General features: G+C 34.3%; 2 protein-coding genes and 1 pseudogene across 2 annotated transcripts; 2 read left to right on the forward strand and 1 right to left on the reverse strand.

Moving 5' to 3' along the window:
- Positions 1-704: 704 nt before the first annotated feature.
- LOC120191944 (aspartic proteinase CDR1-like) lies at positions 705-1,958 on the forward strand. Its single transcript, XM_039194808.1, has one exon. It carries the CDS (start codon positions 714-716, stop codon positions 1,956-1,958), a length of 1,245 nt encoding a protein of 414 aa, XP_039050739.1. The 5' UTR covers positions 705-713.
- Positions 1,959-3,231: 1,273 nt separating this feature from the next.
- LOC120191878 lies at positions 3,232-4,969 on the forward strand (annotated as a pseudogene).
- Positions 4,970-6,018: 1,049 nt separating this feature from the next.
- LOC120191705 (annexin D5-like) lies at positions 6,019-9,208 on the reverse strand. Its single transcript, XM_039194622.1, has 6 exons — positions 9,027-9,208; positions 8,499-8,644; positions 8,095-8,313; positions 7,194-7,409; positions 7,032-7,121; positions 6,019-6,508 (listed from the first exon to the last, which is right to left on the reverse strand). Exons 1-6 carry the CDS (start codon positions 9,100-9,102, stop codon positions 6,305-6,307), a joined length of 951 nt encoding a protein of 316 aa, XP_039050553.1. The 5' UTR covers positions 9,103-9,208; the 3' UTR covers positions 6,019-6,304.
- Between the last annotated feature and the right edge of the window lie 12,539 nt (positions 9,209-21,747).

The following is a 21,747-nucleotide window of genomic DNA, read 5'->3' on the forward strand; positions in this document are numbered from 1 at the left end:
TTTGTTTCTATGGCACGTTTTTTGTTATTTGGTCGTTGTTTTTATTTATTTTTTAGGGTTGGATTTGACCTCACCGTACTGATCAAGATGACGTTGATTTGTTATCATGATGATCTTCCCTGCTTTGGACCCTCGGATTGAATTTAGATATGTGATTTACGTTCGTGGATAGTATTTCCACATCCCTCAATTCTGATTTGCGGTATGTCATTGGACTTTCAATAACTTTATTCACTTTTGTGGTTCATTTGTTGATGCAGTCAGATCTATTCATATTTATCTCTTGTTCGAGTTTATTTGGACAGGTTTTTTTAACATTTTCCTTGCATGGTCCTTGTGTCATCTTAAATGGTTAGTTTTTTGTGTTTGGGAAAAATATTAATATTATATGTTTAGTTTACAGTTGTGGTTGTAAACCTTCATTGCAATTTGAATATTTTTATTTTTAATAAAATTAGCGTATTCTATAAAAAATTAAATTAATTTAATAAATGTTAAAAAGTAATAATAATTAAGGCACGTTAATTATAATATAAAAAATTATTTTATGTAAAACTATCACATATATAACGTGAAAGAAAAAGAGAACATACAATTTGTTACTGGAACTCTATCTTATCTTTCTTCTCAGTTATTTAGTTTGTTTTATTATTGTAATGAAGCAATATGTATATCAACTGTTTATTTTTCTCATTGCTATTTTGTCTATCCTAATGGTTGAATTAGAATCAGTTGTTAAAGCAAATACACCACCTGGTTTCAGTGTTGAACTTATTCATCGTGATTCACCACTTTCTCCTTTCTACAATCCATCTCTCACCTCCTTAGAGATCCTAACAAATAATACCATTCGTTCAAGGGACCGAGTCAAACATTTACAGTCTTTGGTTAACCAAAAGGTCATCCAATCTGTCGTGGCTCCAGTTGAAGTGGGCGTGGATTACATGATGAAGCTCTCTTTTGGAACCCCACCTGTTGAATACTGGGTGGTGATAGACACCGGAAGTGACCTTTCATGGATACAACGTGTTCCATGTACTAAATGTTATTCTCAAAGCTCTTCTCTTTTCGATCCCAAAGCATCTTCCACTTACAAAGCGTTTTCCAGTGATTCACAGACTTGTCGAACTTTGACAGAAACAAACTGCTCAAAAACCAATGATTGTCAATACCATGTTTACTATGGAGACATGTCAAGGACTATAGGAGTCCTGAGCTCTGATACTTTGAGTTTTGGTTCTCAAAAAGCCACATTCCCCTTGTCTATATTTGGTTGTGGACATGGTAATCAACTTACAGTTGGAATTGCGAACCCTGGCATTGCTGGACTTGTTGGCCTAGGATGGGGGAACTTTTCCCTAGTTTCTCAAATCCGAACTCAAATTGATCACAGATTGTCCTATTGTTTTGTTCCACAATCAGCAAAGTCCAGTGGTAAACTGTCGTTCGGGCAAGAATCGATAATCTCTCGTCCTGGAGTTGTTTCAACTCCGCTTGTGTCCAAATTTCCTGAAACGTATTACTACCTTACTCTTGAAGGTGTTAGCATTGGAGACAAGACCGTGCGGTCATCATCAGGACAAGGGAATATCGTAATTGATTCTGGAACAACAATGGCATACCTAGAACAAGATTTGTATGATGGCTTAGAGGCTATGCTGAGAGATGTCTTTGGAGAAGAGCCGGTGCAAGATTTTTCAAGCATGTCTAGATTGTGTTTTAGGACTGACAATAACATCAGTGTTCCGGAGATGGTGTTCCATTTCACTGGTGCTGACATTCGATTGCAACCTGTCAACACATTCGAGGTTGATGGAAACTTGGCTTGTATGCTGATATTTCCAAACCATGATATCCTTTCTATCTTTGGAAACACTGCACAAATAAATTTCCAGGTGGAGTATGATCTTCTAAAGAGGACTATCTCTTTTGCCCCAACAGATTGTACCCAACAATAAATTTGTAGCAAGACTAGGTTTCTGGCTTTATTTCACATATGAATAAAGGTCTTGTCGGTCAACGAGTAACATGAAAGCTATTTCAAATAAGACTTGATGAAAATCTAAGAAAAGAAAAATGAAGAGATGATCCTAAAGAAAAAATTTATTTGGAATTAAATAGGATGAAATGAAATGAAATTTGACACTTTAATTTAGATATTATCTTAGGTAATTGTTATCTTAATTCACTAGATGCTAATATCATGCTTTAATTGACGATTATATTATGCATTAACGGATGATAATATTATGCTTTAATAAACGAGAATATTATGCATTAATGATTTCTTGATTCTTGGATATTAACTGCTCCATTATTCAAACTTTCCAATAAAACAATTATTTTCTCTACTTTCAAATGTATTCGGTGAAAAAAAAAGGTGAGATTATAGTTCATTGAGTACTGCAGTCGTGCTAGTGCTTTGCTCATATTGTTGTTGTATTTTGAGAGGCAATCGACGAACGTTTCTCCAACATCGTATGAGCAGCCAAATCTATCTTAAAAGAATTATGTAAATAAACCTCTACATCTCTATTCATCCAATTCAATGCATACATACGAGGAGACGATTTCTTATCTTATACTTTTCTATTCGATTCTGTTATAATTTCATTTTATTATTATTATTACCGTTTTATCTGTCTGATCTTGATTTGTTGACATAAATTTGTCAATTTCATGGATTAACAACGCGTGTCGGTTTCCTTGCTTTCACAATTGAAGTCTGCATTTGTGCTTAAACTTGATACTTCCATCTCCAGAATATTACTTTTTACATTTCATTAAATATTTGTTATGTTATATATATATATATATATATATAACAATGACAATTGATTTCATTACTAAAAACAATGAAAGGACTCAAAATTACAATGCACTTAAACATAGAAAGAAAAATAGGGACAATAATCATTAAAAAGCTCATACGTAAAACAAATATTAAACCCAAGGATACGAAGAAACACAAAACCTTTTATTGAGAATGTTGTCTATTATCAAAAGAACTCGGTAACTTTCATAAAAACTCATTGTCTTTGTCGATCGAGAAGCTTTATGAAGTGATAAAAAAGTTGTGAGCGAACCAAACAATTTGGCGGGGTGCTTCGCTATAAAAATTTAATTATATCGGCAAACAACCTTTTACCAAAGAGGGGATCTGACAATACATGACTACCGACAAACCAATCAGAAAACAAATATCGTGAGAATTTTTGTGTGAGCACCAACATGACCGCAGAGGTATACGAAAAGTGTACCAAAAGCCATAAGAAACATGCTACAAGAGCAGAGAAAAACGTGTCACAAACGATTCTTATTTAAAATTAGAAAACTAAAAAAAAACAAAGAACATAATATGAAAAAGAATAAGAAAAACAATAAACACCGAAGATCGACAATTAATATTAAGATTAGTGTCGCTGCTGGTTAAACAAAATTAAAAAGAAAGAAGAATGTGACACAAGAATATTGAAAGAAAACTTTGTTGTGTTATTAATTTTGAAATAATTTGATTAGAAATGATATATTTTTTCAACTTAATGTAAAATTTAATTTGACCATCTAATTAATTATTTCACGACCCTACTTTTATGGATGATTTTATTTTTTAAAGTTATGATCAATCGTATTTATTACGTAAAATATAATAATTAAAAGGAAAGAAGACAAAAGAGAGATGTTTAGCGTTTAGTTAACAAGAAGCAGGCACCCGAATTATGACTGCAACTGATTCTGTATAAAAGGTTCATACGATTGGAATTTAATATTTTCTTAATCTCATTTTCTTCGTGCTATACTATTTCATACTTATCATTCAACTAGAGAAAATATTAAAAATATTTTAACCCATCAATGCCTACTGTTGCAGTCTCTGCTTCACCACAAAAATCAGATATATAACATGAAAGAAAAAAGAGAACATACAATAACTTTGAGAAAACAAAAAAATCCCCAACTAAATAACAAATCCTGTACAAGTTGTAGCTTATGCTAAGTGACCTACACCTCATACGTATGGTAGAGATTCATCATATCATCTACATCTTATCTTTCTTCTCAGTTATTTAGTTTTTGTTTGTTTGTAATGAAGCACCATCGAGTGTTTATTTTTCTCACTTTGATTTTGTGTCTTAATGGTTGAATTAGAATCAGTGGTTAAAGCAAAGACGCCGCTTTGTTTCAGTGTTGAACTTATTCATCGTGATTCACCACTTTCTCCTTTCTACAGTCCATTTCTCACCTTGTCTATATTTGAATTTTGTTTCTCAAAAAGCCACATTCCCCTTGTCTATATTTGGTTGTGGACACGATAATCAAGTTATATTTGGACCTGAAAACCCTGGCATTGCTGGACTTGTTGGCCTAGGAGGGGGGAACTTTTCTCTAGTTTCTCAAATCCGAACTCAAGTCGATCACAGATTCTCTTATTGTTTTGTTCCACTATCAGCAAAACCCAGTGGTAAACTGTTCTTCGGACAAGAATCGATAATCTCTCGTCCGGGAGTTGTTTCAATTCCGCTTGTATCCAAATTTCCTGAAACGTACTACTACCTTACTCTTGAAGGTGTTAGCATTGGAGACAAGACCGTGCGGTCATCTTTAGGACAAGGGAATATCGTAATTGATTCTGGAACAACAATGACGTACCTAGAACAAGATTTGTATAATGGCTTAGTGGCTATGGTGAAAGAAGTCTTTAGAGAAGAGCCGGTTCAAGATCCTTCAAGCATGTCTAGATTGTGTTTTAGGACTGACAATAACATCAATGTTCCGGAGATGCGTTCCATTTCACTGGTGCTGACATTCGATTGCAACCTGTGAACACATTTGAGGTTGTATGCTGATATTTCCAACCATTGAGACCCTTTTTCTCTTTGGAAACTATGCACGAATAAATTTCCAGGTGGAGTACGATCTTCAAAAGAGGACTGTCTCTTTTGCGCCAACAGATTGTACCCAACAATAGATATGTAGCAAAACTAGGTTTCTAGCTTTATTTTATATATATGAATAAAGGTCTTGTCAGTCAACTAGTAACATGAAAACTACTTCAAATAAAGACGATGTTATGGTTATTTATTATTGAAATTAAAGATTTTCAATGGGACCAATACTGTTTTTTTTTTTGTAAAACCATAGTTCTATTGATCGTTGCAATCAAGGATACACTAAGCATTGAAGTACATCGCAGCAAGGGCCAAGGCTGATAATAAAGAACAGCCAAAAACAAAAACTGATACTGTCCAGCACACTATTTATGAAACCATAGGAGACTCTGAAGGTCACCAGTCTATGAAGGTGCATCAAGCCCGCTAGCATGGGCGGTGGGATCGTGAAGTAATTCGTGTCTCATCTCTGATGAGAATAGGCGGGGACAAACGGAGGCTTCCATCAGCCGATTCAGAGAGCTGGTGCGAAGTTTTGTCAGGATTTAACAGTAGAAAATGAGAAGATATTCATTGAAAAAAATAAAAAAATCAATCTCAACTATATATTCACTCTTCGCCGTTCTTAAATCTATGTAAAACTAAAGAGTTTTATATTACATAGGTTAATCCTAACTCATAAAATTGATAATATATAACCAATTTCATAGATTGGCTTAATGGTTAGACACTATTTTTTTTTGAGGAAAGGTCCTCGATTTGAGTCTCAGTTTTAATTAAAATTTCTTATTTTATGGTGCTAAGCAATGCAGATTTAATATAAGTCGCGCTGAATTATTAACAATTAACTTGCTTGGCCAGCTTTTGTTGGAGAGCGTGGGTTCAAGTCACAGACTTTGCACTATTGGTTAAATAAAAAATATGATTTGTTTACTGATGTGGAAATTTAAAAAATACTATGTCAATATGTCTGTTAAGAATTTAATGGAAAAATATTAAAGTGAAACAAAAAGTAAACGTTAAGTATCTTTTTGGAAAAAATGAAAGTTGAAGTACTAAAACGAAACAAAAATGATAATTTAGGTACTAATGTGTAGTTTACCCTAAATGAAAAGCGAGACAGGCAAAGAAACGGAAAAGCAAGCATTCAAACAATATTATATCCAACACAGGCATTCTCGCTCTACAAGGGTAGCCATCATTCACACCAACTGCAGTTCAAGACCTTCTAACATGGTTCCTGATCACCTAATCAACAACGCAATCACTTATAATTCTACCAAAGCGATATGAGAGGAACTCGACCAACGGAAAACATCATTCGAACATATGGTGTTCCGGTTGGTTTACTTATTTACAGACAGACATAACTCGCAATATTGTATATAAGCAAACCGTATTCACATCCCTTACTCTTAACAGTTCGGTCCCAAAAGTGCGAGAAGAAAAGTCCTATAGTGGCCTGATGTTTCTGAGTGAACTGCATCGTTCAACGTCTTTTTATATTTCCTCAGGTACTCTGATTTTATATATTGCATATCAATCTCGGTTCGTGTCACGATTACCCTAATCAGTGTAGTGTCATCTGTTCCCAGACCTTTCATTGCCTTACGCAGTACCTACATGGTTTCACATTTCACAAAGGAATAAGATTCGTAAACATGTAATTTTGGCAACAAGCATGTGAATAGTAGCATTGTAATTCCCAGAAGATGTATTCCTATAAGGTTTTAAACCCATATTACAGAATGTAATAGACAAAATCAGAGTTGACCTCGGTGTTGGACAAGAAATGGAATCAATGACGGGACAATATCTGACAATACAAAGTGGAAGTATAGGAAAGAGGGTCGACGATATAAACCATAGAGTAGATAAGTGAAATTGATACGAAGGGTTTTGTTTGAAAATTTTGTTAAACACCTACAACCATCACATCCACAGGAGTAGCAACTGTAGCATGCATTCCAAATTCGCCGTCTTTAACTTACAACGGTCTCAACTCAACATCGTCGGGACTATTGAACAAACAAAGATGCAATTTCAATCCTTTTAAACTGAACTACTGCCGGTTATATTGTTTTGCTAATCATATACAATAGCTAAAAGCCAAATGCAGCATGGGACACAAACTATATCTACCTTAGCAAAGTACTTTGCAGGATTCTCTGAGCATCTTAAAATTGTCAAGAGACCATCCTCGAACTTCCCAGATGTTTCACGCTTCACTGCCTGGAAAATTTCAATTTTGTTAATCATCGCAACAAGAAGTTAAATAAAAGTGGTGATAAGTGTAAAATTAACCTTTTTCAAGGAGCTTCCATACATGTCACGATAAGCAGCACTGATAGCTGCTAGCTGTGCCCTACTTCTTTCGCTAAATATGCGTATAAAAGTTTTCTCATCTGTTCCCCATCTCTTCTCTCCTGCTTTATAGAGGTCCTTCACATCCTTCAACGCCATCTCTCTATCAACTTCAAAGCCTTCATATCGGGGGGTGCTTACATATGCAAGCAAGAGCTGTACAAAGTATTTGAATCACAACATCAGTGGCTTTAACTTTCTGCCTACGAGTGCTTTTAGTTTCCCAAATATAGGGAAAGATGGATAACAAGTTGCTTGTGACGGGCTTTCCATCCGGCTTTTGTAAACCATCCACAATAATAGGGGCACTCTTAATCAAGACGAAGGATTATTTGACGATATTTAAGTAAATGTTCTCCCTCTTTACGACAACATCCGGTGAGTGAGTTTGGCTCTCGAGTCTTAACATACTAAAGAAGTAAAGAACTAAGTATATCCCCACTCTGTATGATCAACTACATCAACCATATTCACCATTATGCCCCTTCCAGCCATAAAAGTGAGGTCCATTGTAATAGTTTCCATCCATATTGTTTATATCTTACTCTCCTACTTAAGAGTTATCAAGTTGATAAGCCATATATGACATAAAGGGACCATATTGACCAAAGATTAAAAAAGCGAGACTAAAAACAGATATTTTGGAAACTTTTAGACCCTCTCCATGAATAACAGTACCATAGTATTAAAAGAACAAATGCTTGTTGAAAAAGAGAATGAAAAGGTGATCTGCTAATCAAGTATATTAAAAAGTTGGTTTCTATACTTTATTTTTTGAAGATTACCAAAATAGGGCACCTAGGAAGGTCGGCATACCAAAATTGATATCTGGAAAATGTACCTTTTTATGATCACCGGAGGTATGTCTTTCGATATCTTGCTCAAGAAAAACCCCAAACTTTGACTGGTAAATTTGTTTAATCGTTTGAATCTGGGATGGGGTGCGCGAACATATAACTTCCGTTGCAGCATCAAGATTCGTTACATCTGGTAAAAGTCCCTGCCTTATGACTATCGCATCACGTCCTGCTGGATCATGCATCCACAGCAAGACAGCAGTCTGAAAACTCAAATACAAGTACCAAGGTGAAAATCAGGACATTCACATACACCGCACACAAATACATAGATACACACATACCATTTTTTCCTTGCAATTCATATATGCAACACACAAATACATGGATACACACATACCATTTTTTCCTTACAATTCATATATGCGATACACACAAATACCAGTACCTCTAGTTTTCCATGAAGCTCCGAGACCAGTCGTTTGAGAAGGTCTTCAGAATACATTGTTCTATACTCGTGTTGAATCAAAGAACGATGAGTTGCATCTCGATGGGCGAGAATATTGATCACTGCTGCAGTATCACATCCCAGCCCTAGAAGGAAAAGTAAAACATGAAAAAATTTCTTAAACTAATATATCAGAAGACTATTCTTAAATACTTAAAATTGAATGAAAAATTAAAAGGCAACATAAAAAAGAATTTCAAATTTACAAAGAAATTCCTATATTCATGATTCTAGAAATATTCAGGATAATCATATTTTTATATGCTAAATTTGAAATCTAAATCTCCAAGCAATTTAGCAAATGCATCCTAACACCATTTCTCCACAAATTCCTTAGGTGGTTCATAAGAATTTTCGATTTGCAAGACAAAATTGAACAAAAAGTAAAATGTACAAGAAAATCCCCATTATCATGAATTTAAGAAAACAAAAAAGCGATAGAAAACCCAGAAAGAAAAGAAAGGTTACCCTTAAAAGCACGGTAAAGCTGAACAGCATCGTCTCTGGGGGAGGTAGGAACCGGCGGGAAGTTTAAAGTCGACATTTCCTTTGCTCGTCGATGAAACTCAAAGACCAACAGAGTCGAATGTTTCAAATTTATGGTGTTTGAATTTAAAAGTTGAATCTCCCAACCGCTCTGTTGAGATTAGTACGCCACGGTACCCCGACACGCCATGCCACGAGTTCTCCATTTTTTTCTCTTTCTTTCTTTCTAAAACATTAATATCCATTGCTTTTATTACACCTGTTCTTTTACAACTTCACGTCACGTGTATTTATTTATTTATTGTCGTTTTTATATCTATCAAGATATACATTTTAAATTTAAGAATAAAAAGATTTCTCTCAATATTTAATATTTTTATGATGTCTTTTTTTTCTCTTTTGATTTTTGTTTAATTATCGGTGATTTTAATCATAATGTTAATTGTTGCCAATTCTCACTGATTATTATTTTTTTATATTATGTCATCTATTTTTTTCATTTTTTAAATTTTAAATAAAAATCTTTGTTCTTATTACACATTTTTTCACTTTTATGGCACGTATTTTTTTTTTATTGTGACACGATCCTTATAACTTTTGGTATGTTTTTAACATATATTTGCGGTCTTTTTGATATTTGAACAAATGACATTTATTTTATTGTTTTATCAGTTGTCAAGTATAGTCAAATTTTCTCTTTGGTAAAAGGTTGTTTGTCGATATAATCAAAATTTGATATCGTAGAGCCTGTCATATAGTTTGGTTCACTCACCACTCTTTTATCACTTTGTAAAGTGTGTCATTCGATAGAGACGATAAATTTTTATAAATGAGTTGTTTTGATGTTGGTCATCATTTTTAAGGGAATGTTTCTTTTTTCTTTATATCTTTGGGTTTAATATTTTTGTATGAATTTTTATGTGACGATTATTCTAATATTTCTTTCTATGCTTGGGTGTGTTGTAATTCGGATTCATCTTTTTATTTTTATCGATGAAATTTAGTTGCGATCGTTTAAACAAATAAAAATAAAAATACCCATCTTTTATGTGTATATATACATATTTTGTATTAAAAAGTGGATAAATCATTTTCCGACACGAAATGGTATTAAGGAATTGCGTATGATAGGATAATAGTTGTGATTAGCTAGCTGTCCATGGCTTCGGCCTTCCATTTTTACCCATATGTTCTTGGTATGATTTATCAAAAACACCCATAATCATGTTGATATCGTTTAATATTGGAATATGTATTCCAGAATACATTGCATTCTAAAATATGCAGTAATATATGTATGTGCTGTTGATGTGAGCGTTGTGTGTGTGAGTGAGTTGTTATAGCTGTTAAGAAATATTGGATTATCTTATGAGTTTGTTATAGAGGTTGAGTACACTTAAAGTTACAGCTTCCATATAAGCTGGTTGTAACGTAGTTAAAAATGAGCTTTATGAAATGTTATCAGAAGTTATTCATTGAATTCTATCTTCTCAACATGGTATATTTCGCTACTGATCTTGGGAGGTTCTTCTGTTCTTTCGCTGCCTAAGAAGGAAGTATGATGAACGGTGACAATTTTCCTTTGCCAATGTAGATTCCTTCAAGAAGCTCTAAAGGTTTCTCCAACAAGAGAGTTAGTGTTATTCTAGATGAAACTAACTTTCTTTTATGGAAGCAACAAATCATGTTAACGGTTCGTAGTCACCATTTGGAGAGATTGTTGTTGGGATCCATGCATGTGCCACCAGTGACAGTATTTGTTGAATCATGTGAAGCATTACCAAATGAGGTGTATGAGGACTTTGTAGCTCATGATAGTGCTCTTGCATCCTGGTTACTTTCAACGATTAGTCCATCTCTTCTTCTTTAATTCATAGATGCTGAGACAGTTTTTGCTGTGTGGGCTACAGTGCTGCAGTTCTTTACAAATAGGTCTACTACTGTTGTTGGTTGTAAATGGCTATTTCGAATAAAAAAGAACCCTGATGGGTCTGTACAAATGTATAAAGTCAAATTAGTGGGAAAGGGTTATTCACAAGTTCCAGGTTATGACTTCAATAATACTTACAACCTTGTTGTCAAGTTTCCTACATTGAATGTTGTGTTGTCTATTGATGTGGAAAGGAAGTGGTGCATAAGACATATTGATGTAAATAATACTTTCTTAAATTGTGAGTTAGTTGAGGATGTTTTTATGGAACAACCACCTGTATTTGAGGAATATGCTGCTGATAGAGGTATTCTTGTGTGTAAACTCAATAAGGCATTATATGGCTTTAGACAAGCACCAAGAAACTGGCATGACAAGCTCAAAGCAAGCTTGATTCGATTGGGGTTTACAGAGTCCAAAACTGATGTTTCTTTATTTGTTAAAATTGATGCAGTTTGTCATAGATACATACTTTTGTATGTCGATGACATTATAATTACAGGTGACTATTCTCTTAGTATTGATCGTATTGTTCATGCTCTGAGTCATGACTTTTCTTTGAAGGATTTAGGGAGCTTGGCTTACTTCTTGGGAATTGAGGTTAAGCGTACAGAAAAGGCATTGATATTGTCTCAATGCAAATACATTCTTGAATTGCTGGAAAATACAAGCCTGTTAAATGTTGCACCTACAGTTACTCCAATGATTGGAGCCTCGAAATGACTCAGGAAGCCGGTGAACTGTTAAATGATGCCCGGGAATATCAAAGCATTGTTGAAGCACTTTTGTATGTGTGCCATACAAGGCCGGATATAGCATTCAGTGTCAGTAAAGTAGCATAATTCCACGTGAATTACATCTAGTTGTTGTTAAAAGGATACTCAGATATCTGGCAGGTACACTAAATTATAGCCTAACATTTTCCAGTAATGGTGCTTCACAGGATGTTGTAGCATTTGCTGATACTGACTGGGGTGAAAACTTGGATAACAGAAGGTCAGTTTCTGGTCATGCAGTATTTCTTGGCCCATGTCCTGTGATTTGGTGCTCTAAGAAACAGAAAACTGGATCGAGATCTACCATGGAAGCTGAGTATCGAAGTGTAGCTGATGCTGCTGAATAAGTAACATGGATGAGTTTATTGCTATGTGAGCTTGGTATTGAATATCGAAACATGCATGTTGTGTGGTGTGATAACACTAGTATTGTGGAATTAAGCACTAATCTTGTCTATCACTCACGGTCCAAACATATTGATATGGATGTTCATTTTGTGCGTGAAAAGGTGGCAGCAAACCAGCTTCAAGTCAATTATGTGCCTGCAACTCATCAAGTAGTAGATGTACTTACAAAGCCACTAACAAAAGGAGCGTTTGATTTGTTTCGAGAGAAGATGTGTGTATTATCTTACTAAAAGAAGAAGATGATGAAGAGGGGAGAATATTGGAATATGTATTCCAGAATACACTGTATTCTAGAATATACAGTAATGTGTGTATGTGCTGCTTATGTGAGCGTTGTGTGTGTAAGTGAGTTGTTATAGCTGTTAAGAAATATCAGATTCTGTTATAAGTTTGTTATAGAGGTTGAGTACACATGAAATTACAGCTTCTATATAAGCTGGTTGTAACGTAGTTAACAATGAGCTTTATGAAATGTTATCAGAAGTTATTCATTGAATTCTATATTCTCAATATTTAAATAAATTTTGAGTTTGAGATCCTGTATATACATAAAATTCTTGTTTAGAGACTAATTCACTAAAATTAAGTTTGTAATACGAGTCAGTCAAAATTGGTTATGATAAAACTTTAAAAACCAAGAGAGTAACAAAAAACCATAACCTAATAACTCGGTTTATATATATATATAAATTATTAAATTAATTACTAAAATTACTCATATTTTTTTCTTTTTCTTTTTTTATTACAAAGGGAAATTCAGAGAAGAAACGTGTTCATATATTTTGTAGTCTATGGGGAAAGAGATTCCACTTGCATCAATATCCAAAAAAGGAAGAATTTCTGCAGGTGGTGAATTAAAGATTGCAAGTTCTTCGTTGATGCTACATCCCATTTTCGAAAGGATATTGGTATAAAAATTCCCATCACGAAGAGTATACTGAAAATTTATCTCCCAGCCACGCGTTCTCAAGCTTCGTATATTCATAATAATTGTCCCCATAAAGTGTAAGTTGATATCATCCGCCTCTACAACATGCACATTACTTGAGCATCCAACTCATACTCAACGGCTCTAAATCCATAATCCCAAGCAATCAATAAACTGATTCTAATGACAAGAAATTCAGCAGCTACACTTGTGCAAACACCCATATTACACATATTTCTAGTTATTTATCAAAGTATCATTTTTTTAGTGTTAAACAAACTAAAGGAAACTGCAAAGAGAATATATTTAAAACGTCCATATAATGTTTCTCATTTATTAAAGAACCGATGTAATATATTTATATAATGTAGGCTAGTCAATGAAGCCTATAACTGCATAAACGTCAGCATAATAACTATGCATACTAGCTCTATCAGACTGCATAATAGACTATTACTAAATATACACGCTACCACGTGACTATTATTCATGCTTCAACATTCTCCCCATCCCCATCGGTTGTTTTTTTATAAGCATCAGCAACTTGAACTTTCTGTCGAAACAAAACATGAGCAGACTTTGGCAAGGGTTTAGTTAACCCGTCTGCAACTTGGTGCTCTGCAGGAACATAATTCACCTGAACATTTCCATGAGACACTTTTCCCCACACAAAATGTAGATCCAACTCGATATGTTTGGAACGAGCATGAAAGACGGGATTAGCACTTATCGCAATGACACTCATGTTGTCACTCCATACAACCGGAGTCGTAGACACCGACTCACCCATATCAGCTAATAAGGATTTAACCCATACTACCTCAGATAATGTATCAACAATGCTATGATATTCAGCCTCGGTTGTCAACCGAGCCACCGTCTTCTGCCTTCTAGCACTCCAGATTACACCCAATGAACACATATGACCTAAAAACAGACCGACAATCATCTACATTACTTGCCCAAATAGCATCGATAAATACAGTTACACAACAAGCTTAAGAGGAAGACGATGACCGAAACACCAAACCATGATCAACTATTTCATTCAAGTAACGCAAAATTCTCTTCACAGCAAACCAATGACCGTCATAAGTACGATGCATATACTTCACCACACGATTAACACTAAAAGCTATATCTGGTCATGTGTGACTTAAATATAACAATGCCCCAACAACACTACGATATATCAAAGCATCCACAAGCAACTTCCTAGCATCATAAGTCAACTTGGGTGAAAGGTTAGGCACAGGTTTATAGCTGACCATACCTGTTCGTTCCAATAACTCTCGAACAAATTTATGTTGGAACAAAACCAGTTGCTCAGATGTTCGGTGAACCTCAATGCCAAGAAAATACCCAAGCTCACCTAGATAATTCAACAAAAACTTCTGATTGAGCAACCGAACAACATCATCAATAGCATCACGAGACTCACTCGTGATAATAATATAGCCAACATACACTAGAATAAGCGTATAAGCTCCACCATTTTGACGAATAAATAGAGATGTATTAGTCGAAGTTCCATAAAACCCAAGATCCAAAAAAATGACGCAACTTGGAATACCAAATGCGTGGGGCTTGACGCAACCCATACAACGCCTTATTCAACCTACAAACCAATCGAGAGCCATCATTAGCCACAAGTTCGAAACCCGATGGCTGTACCATATACACTTATTCTCCAAGATCACCGTTAAGGAATGCATTATTGACGTCAACCTGTCTAAAGCTCTGTTAACTTCCTAAAAAGGCTACTTTTAAGGCCTTTTTACTTAAGTTATTGTTTGTTTAAAAGAACATTCTAGTCATTTTAGGATCATGTAGTTGCATATAGTTGCATTTTTGTGGTAGTGATGTTTTATTTCTTAATAGTGTTGTATGAGATGAAGGTGTAGTTGTTTGTTGTGTGCAGGGAATAGCAGGAAAAAGAACCCTTTGGGAAGCAATGCCGCGGCATCACACGTTGCTGAAGCAGAATGAAATGCGTTGATATTTCCGATACAGAAAATGAAAAAAGATACAGCTGGCGCTGCACGTGAAATGATTGTTGTAACTGCCTACTAGAGGACCACTGTCACCTGGAGGATAAGGTTCACGCTTATGGTGTGATTTTAGGGGTATGAGGGGTATTTTGCACCCAACAAACTAATCATTACCCCTAGATGTTTTTTATTATATATGACACCTCAAGGGAGAGAAGGAATAGGAGGCAAGAGACACACGCATAAAGCAGAAAAATCATATTTTTATTCTTCTTTTTCCATTCTTCTTCCTTGGGTTTTCCTCCATTGATAAAGCTTCAAGGAGTGGCGAGCTAAGCGCCGAGAGGAGCTAGCGAGCTAAGATGGTTTATAGTGGCCGAGGAGACCTCCAATGGCATGCATCGAAGGCTTCTTCTCATTTCCCTTTGCTGCTATTGTTTTCCATTTATTTGTGGGTTGTTGGAACGAGTATTTTCATGACTTTGTGTTTGGATATTTTGAACCCCACCATGAACTAACTTATTTGGTGGTGGTTGGTTTTATGGTTGTTTAAACTTTATTTTAATGGTATATTTATGTTTATCTTGGTTATTTGCTTGCTTTGCTTGTGAATACTTCACCATTTAAGCTTGTAAGAGGCATGATAGTGTCCATTTCTTAGATGAAGGTTAGGTGTTTGAGAGAAACCTAAGCTAAAAATACTTGTAGTATTCGAGAGAAATGCAAGACAAGATCCTCATAAGCAATGGGCTATAGTATTTTCAAGGGGCTTTGAACCAACCTAGGAATACTATAACCTAATCCCTTAGATCTCGAGAGAGACTATGATAGGATTTCAACGACTAAAAAGGGTGTCTTTATCAATAGGGTAGGTTGGCCAACATCGTTGAGTGAAAGTAGATGCCTTGGCATCCTATTCTGTTAGGTTCCTTTGCGAACACTTTAGGAAAGCCCTGTCGAGTAAGTGAAGTCCATAAAACTTAAATATACCTGAGAGATAAATTTAGCATCCTTAAATCAATCCCTACCATTCATTCCATTGGAAGCTTGTCACGTGAGGATTATATTCTTATCATTTTATTTGTTTTTTATTTATTGTTTTTACCATTTTTCATTGCCTCGACATTACACCATTTTCAGCACTAAACATCTTACCTTGCCACTGCATTTCCATTCACTACACTATCAGACCATCACTCCATATCCACCTTCATACACTTTTCATTTGTCATGACATTTGTATATATCAAGACTAACTATACTTAGATAAATTAGTGCTTTGCTTTGGTTAGACTTTTGTAATTTCACCCAATCCCTGTGGAGACGATACTCACTCATCACTGTATTACTTGAGCGATTGTGTATACTTGCACATTATTTGCGTATACTTTTATAGTACTCACAACACGCAACAAGCTCCATCCTCGAGTAACGGCTAACGAAAGAACAATATTTACCGTGGTAGTATTTACCACCGAACTAAACATATCATTGAAATCATGACCAGGCACCTAAGAAAAACCTCTCACCACAAGACGAGCCTTATACCTTGAGACAGACCCATCATTATGATACTTGACCTTGAATAACCATTTACACCCAACTGTCGTTCGCCCAACTGGAAGCGGCTCAAGCACCCACGTACTATTCTTCACAAGGATATCATACTCGACGAAAACTACTTCCTTCCATCGAGGGTCTCAAAGAGCCTGAACAATTGTGCAAGGCTCACCATCACCCACTTGTTTTTTAGCAACAAACAACTTTGGTTTAAAAGCTCCCGTTTTACTACGAGTGACCATCGGATGCCCATTTCGAGAAGGAGGAAGAGTTAGACCATCCTCAAAATTCCTAGAAGCACTACTAGGAATCGGCTCAGCAACTGACAACGCACCATACTGCTATGCATGATCTTGCACAATAGTCGAAAGACGATCACTGCTCCCACTTGCATCAGAACCAGCACTGTCACCAGCCTATTCCACAACAAGACCAGGAACCCCAGTTTAAACATTCACAAACGTTCTTGCTTCACAAACTGGTACACAACCATATTCTTACACCTTGGGTTGATTAAAACGTACACTCGTAGCCACCTGTGAGAACCATCACAGACACATCGAGCACCAGGAACCACAAAAAGTAAGCTCCACCACGTTGATTGACCTCGGAAAAAACATTCGTCTGATCCATTCGAGCAACAAACAGAAACACCTGCTCATAAAAAGTAACATGGCGAGACACATAGACTCTCCCATCGGGCGCTAAACACTGATAACCACTATGGTGCATGTTATATCCCAAAAACACACATGGTTATGACCTGTACGCAAGCTTGTATGTTTGAAATGTTCATAAGTGTGGAAAACAACGACAAGATCGCAGACGTCTGATACCATGTTAAACAAACTAAAGGAAAATGCAAAGAGAATATATTTAAAAACGTGATTATAATGTTGCTCATTTATTCAAGAACAATTGTAGCATATTTATACAACATAGGCTAGTCAATGAAGCCTATAAGTGCATGAACGTCAGCATAACAGCTGTGCATACCAGCTCTAACAGACTGCATAACAGACTATTACTCAATATACATGCAACCACATGACTATTATTCATGCTTCAACATTTAGAACAAGTGTGAATGATCGGACGCAACACAAATAATCAATGTTACTAAAACCGGACCGGACCGGCCGGTTCGACCGGTTGAACCGTGAACCGGTGGCCTGTCCGGTCCGGTTAACTCCCAAAATCGGATTAGCACAGAACCGGAAGAACCGGTTGAAAACCGGGGTGAACCGGCTGAAAACCGGTAAAACCGGTTTGAACTGTTGGTTCACTTTTTTTCTTTTAAAAAAAATTAAACCAAACAACGTCGTTTGTTCAACGAGCCGAGTCAAATTCGAGTATTGTTGAGCTCGACTCAAACTCGAAAACTTTAAAAGTAAGCTCAACTCGACTCAAAAACTCACGAGCTAAAAATTATCAACTCGAAATATAATATTAAAACTTGAAATCGAAAAGGCACAAACTCAAAAAAAAATTTAGAAGTTCGATTGAAGCCTAAAATTTGAGCTCAATTGAAACCTAAAATTTGAGCTCAATTGAAGCGAAAGAATAGTTCACTTTGTGCTCACCAAAAAGCTCCATGATTTTGAATGTCAAATTACCTCTATTATTTATAGAAGTAAGTTGGGATGCTCTTCTATGTTTCTTAGCCATGTGGGATTGTTTTGTTATCATATTTTTACTCTTTAAACTTTTGGGATACTCTTCTATGTTTCTTAGCCATGTGAGATTGTTTTTTTTAAACAATTAAACCAAATGACATCATTTGTTATGATTTTTTTAAACCCCAATTTTATTTTTTTTGATTATAATTATATAATTATATTTATTATTTAATATGTTTTACCTTAAATATTATGTTGTAGTTGATTTGAATCATTTTGTTTCACTTGATTTTATGGTTTTTCATTTATACATGTTATGACTTGTGATATTTTTATACCTTTTAATATTGTAAACTTAAAAAAAGTGTTACATATATATTAATATTGCTTTGAATATTATGTAAAATTAAAAAAATATATTATTTTATATAAAATCCGGTTCAACCGCGGTTGAACCCGGTTGAACCAGTGAACCAGTACCTTCACCGGTTCAATGTCCGGTCCGGTTTTGAAAACATTGCAAATAATTGAATGCTATTTTGCATACTTAATAAGATTAGCCGGTAGAACATGTCATTCATGAGTTTTGAAATAAGGTTGTAATGTTAAAGGATCAAAATGACAAAAAAAATAAGAAATATAATATATGTCGAAGATATATATTGACACGAATACAAGTTGAGTGATTACAGCGGCACACGTATGAAAATTTTATCTTCAATCACTCAATAAAATTATATTTAGAATACTATATTTAAGCACCTAAAAAATCAATATCTAATCAATGTAGGAGTTGACAATACAAAACTCACATTAGTTAGATATTGTAATTTTTCAAGTATTTAAATTAATTTTTTAAATATTTTTTTTGAGTGATTGAAGATAAATATATACGTGTGTTATTACTACTGTTTGATTTGAACTCGTGTTAACACGTGTCTTTAACACGTACTCTATTTATTATTTTTCACTTTGAAAAAAAATCGTACATTCTTTGTTGCTTTTTCTATAATAGTCTTTGACAATACAAACTTATTTCAAAACTCATAGAAAGCAAACTTCATCAATCATACCTTTCTAAGAACTTACCATGTACGCAAAAGCGTGTTCAGTTTATAGACAAATTTATTTGGGCCTTTTAATTCAAATTTACGCTTATTGAGGTCTTGAAAATAAATAACAATTGAGATTTTATATCAGAATTTTAAGGTTCTCAGTCTCATTTTGTTGTTAAACTTTTGAGTGGTAGTTAACCGTTGGGGTTCGAGTCTTACTGAGCTTCGGGTCATGAAGTACGCCTGTTGGGAACTTCATATTTTAGTTGGAGAAAGAAATCTCGATATAAAAGGTCGACTATTGGTTTTTAACGATAACAATGACAAAAACATTAATAATGATCATGAGTATAACAAATATTTAAATACTAACCCAATGGTACTTTTTCGACATACAGATACATAAATAGTGTAATAGCACAAAAATTAATGATCAATTCTTCGTCATTGTCGGGATATAAGTCTAACCAATCACCAACATCCCTCTGTTACAAATAAGACTGAAGTCTAAACAATATACTTACAAATATTATAGACTCTATGACATGTCAATTGTATTCTAAACTCGACAAGATAACCATGGGCATTAAAATATTCACATGAACATTACTTATCATGTTGCCATCACTTGTGTCATTTAATCATTAAATTATTAACAAAGTAATTTATTATTCAATTTAAATTATAAATAAAATTAATCTTGATCTTAAAAATTTAATTTATCAAAAAAGAATTTTTCGATCATCGAAATAAAAAAAATTAAACTAACTAATTTCGGGATATTACACGATTCAATTAACTTTTATCTTTTTGAATATATATATATATATATATATATATATATATATTATTTCATTAAAGTTTTACACACCTCTAATTATATATTCAATTGGGGTGTGTTCGGTTTTAGAAGCAGAACTTCGGGACATATATGTAGGGATGTGTATAGCTTGGGAGTAGGGTAATCGTCGTGTGGTGATTGAAGCGGGCAGTTTGAAGACCACTCAATTGGTGAAGGGTTTGAAAGAAGTAAATGGAGGTCCAAGAATCTTGTCATTCATTCAAGAGCCGAGGAGGAAGATATAGGAGGTGAACTTTTCCCGTGTTAGATGTTCTGGTTATACTGTTATACGGATCAGCTTGTCAAGCTTGCACGTTTGGATAGTTTGGATACTGACACGTACACTCAGCCTCCTCAAGAAGTGCACGAGTTACTGCATGTTGATGCTACGGATGGCACACTTACGGATCGAGACCATGAGCTTCCTGGGGATTAGCTAGTTTCCACTAGTTTGAGCTTTAGTTTCGTTTTGTTGGTTATTTTATCATTCTATTTTGTAATGTTTTTGTCATTTTCGAGGTTTTTCAACTTAAATTTTGTAATGCTATCAAAAGTATTATTTTTAATGAGGCCTTTGATATTATCAATTTTTTATTAAAAATAAAGTGATGTTTATTCGGTATTTTTTTAACATATCAACAATACACATGTTACTTGTCAATATATATATCTTACAAATGTACTTGCCAAAACTTAAACAGAAAAAATGTCACTTTTTTTTATCATAAAAACCAATGGCTGAACACAGTTGAGGCATGTGGGGCCATTGCTACATCAACATTTTAGAAAATTTAATTTTAGATCCTTAATTATTTTAAATAATTTAATTTGCCCCAAAATGTTTAAAAATTCATACTAAACTTTAAATTTTTGAATGTTCTTAATTAAAACATCTCCCATAATTTTTAAAAATTCTCATTAATCCTCTCAAATTTTCAAAAATTTTAGTTATACCCTAATTTTATTTGAAAAAATATAAATTGTACCATTTAAAATTTATAATTTAAACTTCTAATTTTTTTAAACTTTTAAGTTACCCCAAAACTCTATCATCAAGTTTTGCCACTGATAAAAATTGTTCAATAGATATGAGCAAGTACATTTGGTTGATTGATAAAACTGCTCATATTTAATTAAATCATAGGTTCTAGACTCACTACAAACACTCTTTTTTCTTCTTCTAAAGTCTCCCTTCCTCTTTCACTTTCCTCTAGTTAGGATTATGATTAGATTTAAAATTTATTTATATTTTTCTTTTTTAATATATTTTATCTTTAGATTTTATAATTCGAGTTTAGTTGAAGATAATAATTAGTAGTTAATCATATTGTTTTATTGTCTTTTGCTAGTGTCCGCTGTCTAACCCTCGTCTAAGCTCTCATAAGCTCGTTGTCTTTTAGCCTTTTTCTTTCGTTACCTTTGTGTTTTATTAATAAAAAATAATTAATTTTATTTAATAAATAAAAATTATAATAAATTTTAAATCTTAAAATAAAAGTTAAATTAGCCAACAATAAGTTGGTTTAGTGAGATGAGAGTTGAGACACTAAATCTCTTAAGCAAGATCAGAGGTTCACAAATGCAAGGTTAGAAGG

The sequence above is a fragment of the Hibiscus syriacus genome, unplaced genomic scaffold (assembly GCF_006381635.1).
Source record: "Hibiscus syriacus cultivar Baekdansim isolate YM2019G1 unplaced genomic scaffold, ASM638163v2 tig00116971_pilon, whole genome shotgun sequence".
NCBI lineage: Eukaryota > Viridiplantae > Streptophyta > Magnoliopsida > Malvales > Malvaceae > Hibiscus > Hibiscus syriacus.